The 16,285-nt window shown below is 37.6% G+C and overlaps 2 protein-coding genes across 2 annotated transcripts; both read left to right on the top strand.

Moving 5' to 3' along the window:
* The first annotated feature begins 1,319 nt into the window (after nt 1-1,319).
* Nucleotides 1,320-6,940, top strand: LOC121408620. Its single transcript, XM_041600151.1, has 2 exons — nt 1,320-6,035; nt 6,854-6,940. Exon 1 carries the CDS (start codon nt 1,516-1,518, stop codon nt 4,180-4,182), a length of 2,667 nt encoding a protein of 888 aa, XP_041456085.1. The 5' UTR covers nt 1,320-1,515; the 3' UTR covers nt 4,183-6,035; nt 6,854-6,940.
* Nucleotides 6,941-7,148: 208 nt separating this feature from the next.
* On the top strand, nt 7,149-14,682 carry LOC121408619 (UDP-glucuronosyltransferase 2B9-like). Its single transcript, XM_041600150.1, has 5 exons — nt 7,149-8,642; nt 10,182-10,238; nt 10,994-11,159; nt 11,487-11,706; nt 13,894-14,682. The coding sequence occupies exons 1-5, from the start codon at nt 7,779-7,781 to the stop codon at nt 14,165-14,167; spliced, it is 1,581 nt and encodes a 526-aa protein (XP_041456084.1). The 5' UTR covers nt 7,149-7,778; the 3' UTR covers nt 14,168-14,682.
* The last annotated feature ends 1,603 nt before the right edge of the window (nt 14,683-16,285 follow it).

Genomic DNA, 16,285 nt, shown 5'->3' with positions numbered 1-16,285 from the left:
ATCTCAGTCTATGGGTAAATAGTTAGTGGTGTGTGTCCTAGATCTATTTGTAGGTCATCTTGCCCGCTGTATACTAGTCTGCTATGCAGACTCTGAATGGCTCGTGAAGTAGGATCTGCAGCTGGTTTGCAAAGCAAACAGGCTGAGTTTGCAAAGCAAACCAGCCTGAAAGGGCGAGGGAAGCGAGCCAGTAGACCTAGTCTGCTGTGCAGACTCCTTGAATCAGCTGTGATACACACACTGCAGATGGTGGGTGTAAGATTTAAAAAGTGTATTTTTTCTTTGAAATATTTAACATGACGTCAGAGACGCTAATTGAGTTCTAGCATTATATATCTGGGTCGATAGAGGGCGCTGGAAATTTGCCTTGCCAAGATCGACAAAGATTTAAAGTTCAGCCCGTCGTGACTTTACAGTAGAATTCAAGATAATCGGTACAAGTCCAATGTTGTAAGTAAAAAGACCTTAATATTTTCTTAATGTAATGCATAACTGAATATATGAGACCAAAATTAACTCTCGACGATAATTAATTTGTTGTTAATTTAGCTCATAACTTTGGTGAAAGTGTTTGGAGTTCACGTATAGAATACACGTGTGATAAACGTATATTGACATTGTACATTGATAGGTAATTGGACATGCACATGAAGAGTGTTGCGTAATAGCATATCGGTACGGTACTGTGTGGTAATCTCGCACACAGTGCGTAGTAGGCTATTCATGTTTAGAGTTGTAAAACGAAATGGAATGTCAAACAAGTGTTCTTTGTTAGCTGCGTTTGGTTCTACATGTAAGTTGTTGAAATAGATAAAGTACATTTATAAGTTTGGAAATAAGGCATTAAAGCCAGTTTTGGTGCATTTGAAAGCCCTGATAATTGCAAATAACACATAGGTGAAATGAAAGCGTGGTTATTGGTTTGAATAAAGTTATTGCTAGTTATTAATGCCTCAGAGTATGAAAGTCGTTTAGAGGCAAGGTTATATTGATTTAAGTATCATCGTTTATATAAAGAACAAATGAGACAAAGTCAAGGTTTTGTTTAATCACATGTAGCAAAGTTTATTCAAGGTTCTTTGAACACATTGACAAAACATAAAAGGTAAATTTGTTACAGAAAACCAGAATATTTATTTATTCAAGATTCAAACGTCACAATTAATTTGTGCAATACTTAGACTATTTATTTATCTCATGCAAGTACATAATTGTAAAATGTAATTGCATATATACAGATGCTTATTATTGTTTGTTTATATTTTTATGCTACAGATTGAACATGCTCGATGGTATGCTCGATGGTATGCTCAATGGTATGCTAGGTCGCATGCTTGATGGTGTACTTGATGCATCGTATGATAACTGGAAATTCTGCGTCACCGAGTCTTTTTGTTTTGAGTACTGTCAACTGTCTAGTCACTCGTAGTTATACGTAACAAAAAGTTCAATAACATTGTCGTCACCGTAAGAACAGTCGTCACCGTCAAGAATAGTCGTCACCATTAGTCAGTCATGAGTGTATCATCTGAAAGTATCAAGCCCGAGGACTCAGCCAGTCAAGGTGGTAAGAGTTCAACAGCGTCATCAAGGATAAATACGAAGGCCAGGAAGGCAGCCCTGGCAGCGGAGCTAGCATCCTTAAAGGGACAGCAAGAGTTAGAGCTTCAAGAATTTCAACTACAGCAAAGGAAGGCACAGTTTATGTTAGAAACTAAGCTCAAAGTTGCAGCAGCAGAAGAGGCTGTATATGAACAATATGATCAGCATCCCAGTCAACTCGACATTAAGATAGAACCCACAAGTGAACAACTTGGTCAACAGCAGCAGCCCGTTCAGCCACAGATTCAGGTTAGCGAGCGTAACAACAATGTACAGCAGGAGAATTTGGAAGACACAATGCCATACCCGCAGCACAACCAAGATTTGTATCAGTATCAGCAAACACAGCATCGTTTGTTGGAAGCAATAAGCCTGTCAAATGTGGAAATCATGAAGTTTAACGGTAACCCTTTACACTATCATGAGTTCATGGCATGTTTTGATAATTTGATAGGCTCGTCTACACTAGACAGAGGGACAAAGCTCATGAAGTTGTATCAGTGCTGTGAAGGTGATGTCAAGAACATCATACAGTGTTGTATGGTAATGGATCCAGTGCTTGGATATCAACGAGCCAGAGAATTACTGAGAGAACGCTTTGGCAGTAGATTTAAGATAGGAGAAGCGTGGATCGAAAAGCTAACTAATGGTTCAGCACTTCATGCAAATGATAGAACTGGACTACGCAAGTTCGCTGATGAATTGCAGGTATGTCTTGAGACTCTTAAGGCATTGAATCTAACAAAGGAGATCAGCAGTAACAGAGAGCTGGTCAAACTGGCAGAAAGACTCCCATTTCATCTCAAGGCTAGATGGTTGAAAGTAGTGAGAGACATTAGACAAAGAGGTCGCTCTCCAGATATCACTGACATGGTGAAGTTTGTATCTGATGCCGCCGAAGAAGTTAACGATCCAGTCTTTGGTGAGCTGACTGCTACTTCTCCAAGATCAGCATCTAAACCAAGCTTCAACAAGCAACATTCCAAGAGCAGCTACTCTACAGCAGTCTCTGATAATTCAAGCTTTCCTAAGCCCAAGAAGTGCTTCAAGTGTCATCAAGACCATACCTTGTTTGGCTGTGACAACTTTAAGTCCCTGACACCTGATGAGAGATTTAAATTTGCACAAGAAAGCAGACTATGTTTCAATTGCTTGCAACAAGGTCACACCAGCAGAAATTGTAAGTTGAACAGAACTTGCTCAGTTCCAGGATGTCAGAGAAAACATACAAAGTTCCTCCACGTAACTCAAGAAAGCTCATCACCTGTAAGAGGTACTCCGCATCAAGAGATAGAGAATCAGCCTCAACCAAATAAACATTTGAGATCATCTTCCACTCAAACACCATTTGATGAAATCCAAACGGCTCAGAATAGCTTCATTGATAAATTGGTCACAGGGGTCGGTAGGTGTGTACTTCCCATCGTTCCAGTTAGGGTAAGGGCACACGACGAGAGCAAGTCTGTTGAAACTTACGCACTCCTAGACACTGGTTCTACCAGCACGTTTTGTACAGCAGCCCTATCCGGACAACTTAACGCAGTGGAAAGGAAGCAAAGTCTAAATCTATCAACACTTGGAAGATCTAACAGCACAGCAGATACATCAGTTGTAAGCCTTATAGTAGACACAGGTAAAGATACAGAAATAGTGAAGTTACCACGTGTATATACAAGAGAGTCAATCAACGTCAAAGAATCTCATATCGCCAAGATGGAAGACACCAGAGGATGGAACCACCTAGAAGGAATCAACATTCCTATCGTCAGACAACATGAAGTTGGACTTTTGATCGGGCAAGATGTGCCTGAAGCATTGATACCCATAGAAGTTAGAGCATCCAAGGATGGACCATATGCTGTAAGAACCAAATTAGGATGGGCAGTAAGTGGTCCTGTTCAACCCAAGATGCCAGAAGACATACACACAGCTACTACAAGCTTTGTTGGTAGCGACATCAACCTGGAGGATGACAGACTTCAGAGTTTCAGGAAAAATGAAGGCTCAGAAGTTCTTCAGAAGGACAAAGTTTCGTCTGTCAATGTTAGTAATGCGTCAGCTTTCCGGGAGAGTAGTGGTGAAAAAGATGGAGTTCACAACCTATCGCCAACGTCATTAGAGAAGAAAACGCCAAATCTACCAGACGACATTTTGACCACAGAGCAGCATTTGCAATCGTCACCCAAGAGAGTACCGAAAGATGATACACTTCAGAAGAAATACCAAGTGGACATAAAACATATGCTAAGTAATGACTCTGTAATGAAAGTTAATAAGACAGAACAAGTAGAAGATACACCCTCATTGTACTTACCTCACTATTTAGTCATAAGTCCACAAGTTATTAGTGATTGTGTGGCAAAGCGTAATGAAGAAGCATTACATGACAAGGTTCCACGGGGGCCGGACCTTGCCAAGCATAGTAAAGAAGTATTACCTGACAAGGTTCCACAGGTGCCGGACCTGGCCAATCTGCCTAGAGTGTCAACTGGTAAAACTTTCTTTGGCTACATGTATTTTGGAGTTGATAGTTTCACACCGCACATTGTATATCAAAATTCAGAAAAGGGATACGGTTGAATCTGTACTGTACATGTTTGGTCATTTAAATTATATGATGCACATGTATTTTGTTATAGAAAAGATTTAAATTTAAGGCACTACAAAGATATATTTCTCATTGTGATGAAATTGTAAAAGGTAGCAGTGAGATCCAAAAGGACGAGTATAGAAATTGTATTTTGGAAATAGCAGAAAGTTCAAAATCAGTGAGCGAGTTAAAATGGCAGTGTCTAAACTCCAATTTCTCTGGTCAAAGTGCATTTAACAAGCAATTTATGCGGAATATGGATTTAGTATATGGATAAGAAGTAAATTCATATTTGAGGTTTATTTGTCAAATCAGTTTAAAAATTTCTTTATATTGATTTTGCTCTTATTGAACAAAGCAAGATGATTAGTGTTGTACCAGTGTAAAATTTATAATTTGATAATTTGATGCCAAAGCAAAAGTAGGAATTGCTAATCAAGGAAATGGAATTTGCATCAGTAATCAAGAATTGTTTTGAAATGCACAAAGGAATGTTTAAGAATTTGAAACCAATCATTCTCATTGTTTCGCGATAAATGACTGTTAGCGAGGAGGACATTTTCAACCAGTTTATCACCACGACATTCAGCAAAGCAGCAGGAAATTCTTAAAGAATGGAAAGTTTAGAAACATTCAAGACTTGAAACAAGACTATCATGAATCATGAGTTACAACATGAAAGTTTGAAAGTTGACGTCAACATGAAGGACTTTGAATTTGAAGGACTTTGAATTTCAAGATGATGGACATAATAAGTTCTGAAATTCATTAAAATGTTTATTAAATTGCAGATTGAAGAAAGACTATATACATGTAAAAGGGACATTTCAACTTGATAGAGACTAGTTAAACTAGTATATATATCTCATCCTCAGGAGGTATTTTTTGTGCATTTTGTGATCTAAAAGGCATATTTGATGATCACAGTTGATAAAGTATGTTATTCAAACAAGACTGTATTCTTACAAAGGTGTCAGATTTGATACAGAGAGTTTGATATTGTTATTGCTGATTAAGAGAGGACAAAAAACAGGTTCAGTTTTAAGTTTTACAACTCCAACTCAATTCAAGTGTTTTGCAGGAAAAGACAATACTTGGAGATGTTCAATGAGTTGTAAGCATTGAAGATGCATTACGTTCGATTTATATTTTGTGTATATACTGTATGCTCAGCTAGAATTTAATTTCAGTCTGTGAAGACCCAGAAAAGGATATGATATTGTGTAATAGGTAACACAATGTTTGAAAAATGATAGGACACACTAATTTAATTTATGTTTTAAGGTGACAATGTTTTATAGTTGATTGCAGGGAGAAAGCAATGCATTATCTTCTTGAGCATAACTGAATGTCTCTAGGTCACAGGCAGTTAAAGTTTGAATTGAATTATTTTCTAGACTGCCATATTTTAAAAGGAGTTATCGATTTCAATTGTTGTCGAAGACAACTACGTGTACGTAAGCAAATAGTGCATGCTATTATTTATATTCAGGTACATACAATTTAAAGGTATTTGAAGTTCAGTGAGTTCTTGTTTTTTACCAGTCAGTTCAAGTGATTTAAAGGGAAGCAAGATAGTGTAAAATTCAATTGTAAAAGAAAAGTTGATAAATGCTCCGTTGTGTCTACGCATTTAAGGGGCCGGTGTGTAAGATTTAAAAAGTGTATTTTTTCTTTGAAATATTTAGCATGACGTCAGAGACGCTAATTGAGTTCTAGCATTATATATCTGGGTCGATAGAGGGCGCTGGAAATTTGCCTTGCCAAGATCGACAAAGATTTAAAGTTCAGCCCGTCGTGACTTTACAGTAGAATTCAAGATAATCGGTACAAGTCCAATGTTGTAAGTAAAAAGACCTTAATATTTTCTTAATGTAATGCATAACAGAATATATGAGACCAAAATTAACTCTCGACGATAATTAATTTGTTGTTAATCTAGCTCATAACTTTGGTGAAAGTGTTTGGAGTTCACGTATAGAATACACGTGTGATAAACGTATATTGACATTGTACATTGATAGGTAATTGGACATGCACATGAAGAGTGTTGCGTAATAGCATATCGGTACGGTACTGTGTGGTAATCTCGCACACAGTGCATAGTAGGCTATTCATGTTTAGAGCTGTAAACGAAACGGAATGTCAAACAAGTGTTCTTTGTTAGCTGCGTTTGGTTCTAAGTTGTTGAAATAGATAAAGTACATTTATAAGTTTGGAAATAAGGCATTAAAGCCAGTTTTGGTGCATTTGAAAGCCCTGATAATTGCAAATAACACATAGGTGAAATGAAAGCGTGGTTATTGGATTGAATAAAGTTATTGCTAGTTATTAATGCCTCAGAGTATGAAAGTCGTTTAGAGGCAAGGTTATATTGATTTAAGTATCATCGTTTATATAAAGAACAAATGAGACAAAGTCAAGGTTTTGTTTAATCACATGTAGCAAAGTTTATTCAAGGTTCTTTGAACACATTGACAAAACATAAAAGGTAAATTTGTTACAGAAAACCAGAATATTTATTTATGCAAGATTCAAACGTCACAATTAATTTGTGCAATACTTAGACTATTTATTTATCTCATGCAAGTACATAATTGTAAAATGTAATTGCATATATACAGATGCTTATTATTGTTTGTTTATATTTTTATGCTACAGATTGAACATGCTCGATGGTATGCTCGATGGTATGCTCGATGGTATGCTAGGTCGCATGCTTGATGGTGTACTTGATGCATCGTATGATAACTGGAAATTCTGCGTCACCGAGTCTTTTTGTTTTGAGTACTGTCAACTGTCTAGTCACTCGTAGTTATACGTCACAGTGGGTCTACAGTTGTAGACTAGCTGTATACGCATGCGGCGTATTGTATCTCATTGTACTATTTACATGTCTGTTCAGCCTCAATAAACATTATAAAAAGGAGAGGTCATGGTATGCAGAACCATTGACACACATGTATAAATGACGAAGATATGGTTGGGGAGAGGGGGGTTTGGCGTTACTTGCATATCATATACTGTCAGTTCCTGCTTTTTATATTCACTTTGAGTACCTACGATTCTAGTACAAGTTCCAGAAGATCTGATCCGTATAGTATCTCGTCTGAAATGTGATGTCCCGGGTGTGATGTCAGTCAATCCCAAGTGGAAAGGGTCCTCTATATATAGACTTGGAACACCGATAGATCGAGGGAATGACGGTACGTGTTAATGTTTCAGCTGTTTCTGCCCTATAACGCCATAATTTCGATGGTGTATAATTCTGTGGTTGTCATAATCAGTAAAATCCATCAGGATGGTGAATGAGCTAATGTGGCTGTAATATCATGTTGTGGGCATGGTATAAAGACTCCTTCGAGGATGTGCATTTCGAATAAAGGAAGTTCACGGTTAGCCTTCGGTGAAATGTCACGTGTTAATGAGTTGTGCATAATTATGGACCCTCATATGAAAAACTTCCCCTAATCATGCTAATAAATATTCAATGAATGCTACTACTTATCCAGCATTGAATAGACCTGCACTGTCTTGATCGAGAAGTTGGATTACTTCAACTGGCCGTAACGCCGAGGAAGTCACGATGAAGATCTGGATCAGTTTAACGGTCACAATATTCATCATCTATGTCGTATACATAGTGAAGGGTGCTAATATTGCCGTATCCTTACTTGTACCTGTACCGAGTAGCCATGCCAGAGGTTTATCAGACATAGCAGGAGCTCTAACCAGACGCGGCCACAATGTCACCATCATCACAAGTTCTTCCGAAGGAACAAATGGTTTTTCGGATGACACCTACAGCCGGTCCATCCAATACAAATTCGAGTATCCTCAAGAACTGCCACCGAAGGAGGAACTTGAAAAGGAGTTCCTTGATCTTGCTTTCGAGTCGAGTGGGACAAAGCAAATTAAGGTGTTAAGGTGGGTTTTTACCGTGATACGACATGGTTGTAAGTGTCTCTTTGACGACTCACGAACACTTGCTCAGCTCAAGGAATCAAACTTTGACATCCTCATCGGTGATGCCTTTGACAGTTGTGACGTGCTGCTTAGTAGTTACCTTGGATTGCCCTACATTGCGGTTACAACTGCTGAGAGATATCCATTATTCAACGAACGCGTGTATGGTATCCCCATGCCACCGTCGTACGTACCATTTGGTAATTTCCCTCTGCCAAATAGGATGTCTTTCGGAGAACGCATTTTAAGTTTTATTGAACATCACATTTTTATCAACATCATCGGGTGGACCCATTTCAGAGCTTTGGACACGGTCAAAATAAAGCACAATATCGCTCCAGGGAAAAACATTCCTGATCTTCTAGGTCGGGCAGAGTTATGGCTGTGCATGACGAACTTTGCTTTCGATTTCCCCCATCCCACCGCCCCTAATTGGGTGGCCGTCGGAAATACTGGGGATACCCCCGCAGAGCCACTCGAAAAGGTAATTGATGCCCGACTTATCTGTTTTTTTGAAAATATTAAAACTGAGGTTGTTTCATGAAAGTTGTCACCACTGATTAAATGCCAATTCTAAAAGTATAGGCATGGATCCTACCATAGATCCTAGGATTTATGGTATAAGTGAAAGCTTGATTGTCTGGGAAGCATTGGTCTCTGACTAACTGTCGCCGGAGCAAATGTCATGGAACACTCTGACTGTCCGTGTCAGAGATTGGCAAATTTCATGACCTGGTACCCTATCTCGTGGAAAAAAGAAGAAAATACCAGAGAAAAATCTGTCGGGAAAAGTTCTACATATGGCAAATGGCCTTGATCATTATATTCTTACGTGATACTACCAGGGATACGCAACAACATCCCTGATACTACAAATCAGCTATTCTGGGTTGATCATAACAGCTTGCTTTGCAAACTTTTCACTCTATGGAAGTGGTCTAAATATGCAGCCAAAATTACCCGCCAATAACTTGTGTACCATTGTTCAGGAGATCCCTCATTCAGAAATGGAAACAGCAGTTCAATAAATCAATATTTATGTATGAATATCATTACAAATTGCTTCCTTCTGTATTTACCGATTTCTTTTCATACAATAACAACTTACATTCATATCCAACACGGACTTGTCAGAATATTCACTTAGAAATCCTAGAACACTATTAGCACATAAAACACTGAGACATCATGGGCCTGACATATGGAATACATTGCCAAGTTCAATGAAACAGTTAAGATTCACTTCTCCTTTCAAAAAAGGTATTAAATCACTATTATTGAATAAATATTCACAAAGTTAATATGCTATATCTCATGAAACACATGATTTCAAAAACAGAAAAAAAAACAACTATAAGAATCGAAATGAAGCATACATTATGAGGACCAAGCCTTCCCCCCCCCCTCCCCCGCCATTATGCACCTGCACCCTTACGTTAGATATGTAGTAAGAATAATAATTATCGTTTTCTGGGGTTGCCACGCAGTCAAGCTTTGCTTATAGTGCCAACCCCTGCAACCTTCTAATAATCGATGTTTCAATAAAAAATGCACTTTTTTTCTATGTTTTGCTGTTCAGTTATATGTATATTATTATTGTATTTTGTTTGTTAATGTTCTTATGAAAAAGTGTTGCGGAAACCAATAAATGAAAAATATTTACGTCTTGTCGGGCCGATAATTTTATTTGAGCAAGGCTTATGTGAAGACCCACTTAATGATAAAAGTTATAAGTTGACCATGTGGGCAAAATGGAAATACGGCAGTTTTATAAAAGTCAAAACAGCTAGTATTTACTATTAAGAGAGGGTAGCCATTGTGATTGTGGTAAGTCATAAATACTGGATTAAAAAAGGATAATAAGCTTGCTGGCTTTTATGTGGTTTTGAAACGGTTATATGGTTAATGAAATAAATATTTTAATGTAATTAAAAATGATCTATTCCTCCACGAACAAGACATTTTTGGAGATAATTTTATTATTATTTTGATGATTAATCCTCTTTTCTGTCATTTTCTGAAGGATTTCGAAAGCTTCGTCCAGGGATCCGGCGAACATGGATTTATTGTGTTCTCTTTAGTGAGTAGTGTTAAATCTTTCCTTTTTTCAATCATTACATATCAACTAGATCTGATCTCTACGCTCTTCAGCATCTTATTTGCTTGTGGTTCTAAAGTTTCAAAAAAATTTTGGGGAAAAGATTTTTTGAAAATCTGTTGAGTCTTTAAAAATGTTCATAAAACTTTTCTTTTTACTTCTTAATTTCTTCATGTGCCTTGAGCACTCTACATAGTGGGTTTATATAAGTCACAATGTATCATTATTATCATCATCATCATTACCATTATTATTATTATCATCTTCAGTATACTATTATTATTAATTTTATTGTTGAAAACTTTTTATTAAGTTATACACTCATTCACATATTATATGTATGCCAATGTACATGATGACAAGATCCTTCAAAACTTTAGAAATTAAGATTGAATTCATACTCTGAAGACGGACAGTCAACCTGTCCGAAACGTCGAGTCTCTCTACTACTCATCATCTCTACTCGCCGACTCAAGCCAGCATCTCCTCACCAGCTCTACTACTCAAGCTGTTCTCACTCAACATTCCTTCTGGTTTACAGTCCTTTTCAGGACTATTTTCAAGAAAGAATACTCTACTCTCAAATCTCCACTCTCTCGCCTATCCCCTTCTTCTATCCACTGTTTCTATAACACTCCACATGGTGTACCGTAAACCACATCAGCAATTGTACATGCCACCATGCAAACCTTCAAACATCATACTCTGTTTTGTTCTGTCAATCTTGATTCCTTTAGGGTACTCATTTTACTGAGCTTCCTAACCCAGAAATGACCGAAGCCTTTGCGAGAGTCTTCAGCGAGCTTCCACAGAGAGTCATCTGGCGTTATACCGGACCACGCCCTCGTAACCTTGGTAACAACACAATGTTGGTCGACTGGATACCGCAAAATGACCTTGTTGGTAATAATTGGTTTTCCATCATCTCATATTCCCGTTTATCCAACTCGTGCAAGTTGGTTGACATGCGTTTAAGTATTTACCCAGCTCATTACTAAAAATCATTATAAGAACAATAGATGCTGAATAAGATATCAAATATCAAAATCAAATAAGAAATTGCATTGAGCATTGAGGATAAATATAATATTATAGATATTCAAATATCATATCAAATCAAAGATCAAGCAGTCAGAATCTTGCAAGATCACGAATTCTAGGTCACCAATAGCCCGATCATAATCAAAGATCAAATATAAAACAGATATCTTGTGATATCATGAACTCTAGGTCACCCAAAAGCCAGACTGTTGGTATACCATGGTGGCGCTAAAGGAATCTTGGAGGCCATTTATCACGCTGTTCCCATGGTAATCATGCCAATATTTGCTGAACAAGAATCTAATGCTGTCAAGGTAGTCGTCAGAGGAATAGGGAAACGGCTTCAGAAGGATGCGATCTCTTACGAGACAGTCAACGTTGTGGTGACGGAGGTACTTTCAAATCCAAGGTAGGTTCTTGGTAGGTCCGGATTTCTAATCCCGCTGAACCTCATTGAACTTCTGTAATACTTCAGTCAATATTAGATATTCTCCATGACATTGCTCCGCTGGGTTGCAACCCTAACCCTATACCTCAGACGAAATAAAGCCCGGAGCAATTGCCGCCGGAGCAAATGTCGCTTCACCAATGCGTACCAGGTTCAGGTGTGTGTTCCATGAACTTCAAACCTGTTCGCAAGTTAGGGTGACTTTACGCATGACCCCTTCTTGTGCTGAATGATATATCCCTATATATCTGACTTATAGCACCTAAACATAGAACATGTTCCACAGTCTTTTGTGAAGTCGTGCGTAACTTTACCAACAGCTTTATGAAACACCTGCCTTATATTATGTTATGCTATGAACTCTATTTCGACTCCTATAGAATGATAATTTATCGGGAAGAGATACCGAGCACAACTAGAATCCTCAGAGCTCACCAATGATAACAATGCATCCGATGGCGCAGGGGATATGGTACAATCACGAAAGGGTTACGGTGGCGGATCTAGCTTCTTAAAGGACAAGTCCACCCCAACAAAAACTTGATTTGAATAAAAAGAGAAAAATTCAACAAGCATAACACTGAAAATTTCATCAAAATCGGATGTAAAATAAGAAAGTTATGACATTTTAAAGTTTCGCTTCATTTCACAAAACAGTGATATGCACATCTCGGTCGGTATGCAAATGAGGGAACTGATGCCATCACTCACTATTTCTTTTGTATTTTATTATATGAAATATGAAATGTTTTGATTATCTCGTCATTGTCATGTGAAATGAAGTTTCATTCCTCCCTGAACACGTGGAATTTCATTATTTTAACATTTTGTGCTTCAGGCAAGGAGGTCCTAATCATCAAATTCTTAAAAATTGAAATATTGTATAATTCAAACAATAAAAAACAAAAGAAATAGTGGGTGAGTGACATCATCGACTCTCTCATTTGGATGTAACTGGCTCGTTCATATAACTATTTTGTTGAAAATAAGCGAAACTTTGAAATGTCATAACTTTCTTATTTTACATCCGATTTTGATGAAATTTTCAGCATTGTGCTTGTCTGATTTTTCTCTATTGATTCAAATCAACATTTTTCTGAGGTGGACTTGACCTTTAAAGAGGGCTGACAAGTTGGTTTGACCGAATAACGATGAGCTGCGACGTTATGCCTCCTAACAGCTTTAGTGTCCGATCGAAAAAAAAAATAACAATGTTTTGCTTCATTTTGATATACATTTTTCATTTGGGATTGGACACTATCATATCTTCACGAATTAAGATTTTATTTCTTTGTACTTTCCTACCTGGATATTCAGTGTAGGCCTAAATGGCGAGCAAAGCTAAGCCGTCTCAGGTGTGTCAGAAAATTGAAATCGCACAGCTCTTGGCGTAGTTCACGATCTTGTTTTCATCCTGATTACCTGCGTGTCCTCCTTGCATTCAGCTGAAGTCAGACTTAATCCGATCGTAGACAGAGATTTTCCTTCTATTACATAATGGTAAGGCCAGACCTTTGGGCCAGACACCCAGTCGCGTGCGACCTGAAGTGACAGATCTCTGTCGCGTGCGACCTATAGCTGACCTCAACCCGAGGACATTCTGTCTCACTCGTAAACATAGTCTAACCACGTGTTGTAGAACTAGATGCGTGAAAAGAAAAGCTTCAAGCTTCCAGCTCTTTGGACCATTGACCTATGTTTGGACGGACGCTCAGTCGCGTACGGCTCTCGGGTGAACAGAAGAGAAAATGTTCTTCGGAGAATGGTAGAAACTCGGATGCTTTGCTCAATGACATAGCTCTATCAGTTATGTATTTCGATAATGGAAAGAGAGGGTTTTTTCGGTAAAGTCTTGTAGTTCAGATCAACCGATAATAGATGTATTTTGCCATATTCTTTGAATTTCTAAGTTATAAAACGTTGGAAGAGACACAGAATGGCCAATTTTTCATATATTTTCATTTTGCTGCCAATTAACATGTGAGATCATACGATAAGGGGGAGGGGTAGAAGGCCAATATTCTCATGTTCATACGTTTTCCTCAGTGGCCAATTTCTTTTTAGTCGATTTAGTTTACTTCGCATATAATCATAATAGAGGGAGAAGATCATATTTACGGCATACTGTAATTTCTTTTTATTTTCCAGCTACAAAGAAAACGTCCAACGAATCTCTAGAATCTACAGAGATACCCAGTCCAATCCAGATGATGTTGTGGTCTACTGGGTTGAACACATCCTCAAATTTGGAGGGTCACACCTGAGAACCAGAGCCTTGGAGCTTAACTTTATCCAGCTTCATTCCATCGACGTCCTCGCTTTTATCGTCGGGATCGCACTCGTTATCGCCTTCCTTCTCGTTTCATGTTTTAAACGATATATCGCTTGTTGCTTTAACAGAGAGAAAATAAAAGTTGAATAATAACTTCAAGAATTGACATTTTGGCGTTGCAGAGGTGCTGTGCTCCAGTAGATATTTCGCAGGACCCTTACTCCACAAAGTTCGGGGTCAAATCCTATTACGGCACTGTAGGCAGCGCATGTCCTTTGTCAAGGTATTGATCTACATTTTGCCATACACGACTCAGGTGAGGTTGTCTATCTGGTACTGTTTAGTTGAAACTAAAGCGTCTATTTGGCATAGCGCCACGCATCGAAAGATACGTTACACAAGGACCCCGTTGCATAACTTGGACATCCAATGGTATTACCACAATTGATCAACAGCCAATCAAATTCAAGAATGCGATGGAAGTTACCATTGGATGGAAAAGTTACTACCGCCTGGACAATGAGCGCCGTTCTAATCATTTTTCCACTATGCATTTTTTCCTATAATTTGTCACAATATGTGCACTAATACAACTCAGGGTGAATACAAACCTTCTTCCGGATGATCAAAATGTATAGCCATTATTTTAAGCTTTCTCGCACGCCCAAAACAAAATAATCTAGTCAACTTTGAAAGATAAGAGATTTGATAAGCTGTATTCGAGAAATTATGTTTCTATACCTTAAAAAAGAAACCAGACTATGTTCTCTTCAGAACTCGAGTGAAATGTTTTCGGTGATATGAATTCTATAATTATCTTTACAAAAGCTTGTAATAATTATGTTAGCGTATCTTATCAAAATTTGACTTTAGATTGTCTTAAAGGGATGGTCCGGGCTGAAAATATTATTACCTTAATACATAGAGTAGAATTCACCGAGCAAAATGCCGAAAATTTCATTAAAATCGGATAACAAATAATAAAGTTATTGAAGTTTTAAGTTTGGCAATATTTTGTGAAAACAGTCGTCATGAATATTCATTAGGTGGGCTGATTATGTCACATCTCCACTTTCCGTTTTCTTATGCTATTACATAAAATCATATTTTTTCATACTTGTGTGAATAATAGGTCTCCCTTATAATTAAATAAGTTGCAGCAATGCATATCTAATGCACTATCAGTTGTCAGTCCAATTTTTCTAGTTGTTGGAGGAAAAAAATTGAATAAACCTAATTTCATATAATAAAATACAAAAGAACAAGTGGAGATGTGACATCATCAGGCCACCTATTCATGACGACTGTTTTCACAAAATATTGCTAAATTTAAAAGTTCAATAACCTTGTTATTTGTTATCCGATTTTGATGAAATTTTCGGCGTTTTGCTCAGTGAATTCTACTCTTTTTAATAAACTGTACATAATTTCAGCCCGCACAATCATGACAATCCCTTTAAGAAATGCAGTTAAATATGATTGTATTGTTAACAACTTTGTATATATTTTTTATTATATTTCTTAAGGGGTAAGCATTAAGTTTTATTACGTGATCAAACAAATCTTACAAGATTTGAATTATTTGATATTAAAACTGCATGAAATCATAATAAAAAAATAGACAATGTAATCGAGTTTTTCACTATAATTTTACTATTTTTGAGGGTTTGGATCGTTTTGCAAAATAAGACATCCATTATATATACATTTACATTTCACCTGATGGTTCACGTACGTGGGCCTCTGGGAGCAGTTTAGTCAGTGGCTGCTTACCCGGGGGGGGGGGGGGACTGCGCGGGCTTCAGCCCCATTTTTTTTTCCAGAAACCGCGTATAAAAACGTGATTATTACCATCTAAATGTGCATATTTGTATGTTCAACCACCCCTTACTCTCAAATCCCTTTCACCATGTCCACGGCCACTGTTAAGTATTCTTTGATTTCTTTTATCTAGAACCCGGTTTGCATGCATACAATGTTTGTTGCTATCCCTAGTTTGCCTCTGACAAGCTTCCAGATTATCAAGAACCACCTTAAATTATTGTATGCAAGAGTGGTACCAGCGAAGCGGGTGATGAGGGTGGGGTAAGACAAGCACAATATGACGTAATTTTTTTCTTAATTGTATATATTAAGGATATTACAGTTATACGACTAAGACCTCCCTCAATTATACCTTCTACTTTCTTCCCCTTTTCTTCGCTTTTCTTCCCCTGTTTTCAGTATGGTACAAGTGAACATTTACAACTGGCAATTTCATATCATGTC

This window comes from Lytechinus variegatus, chromosome 2, assembly GCF_018143015.1.
Source record: "Lytechinus variegatus isolate NC3 chromosome 2, Lvar_3.0, whole genome shotgun sequence".
Classification (NCBI taxonomy): Eukaryota; Metazoa; Echinodermata; class Echinoidea; order Temnopleuroida; family Toxopneustidae; genus Lytechinus; species Lytechinus variegatus.
This window is presented reverse-complemented; position numbering and strand designations above follow the sequence as displayed.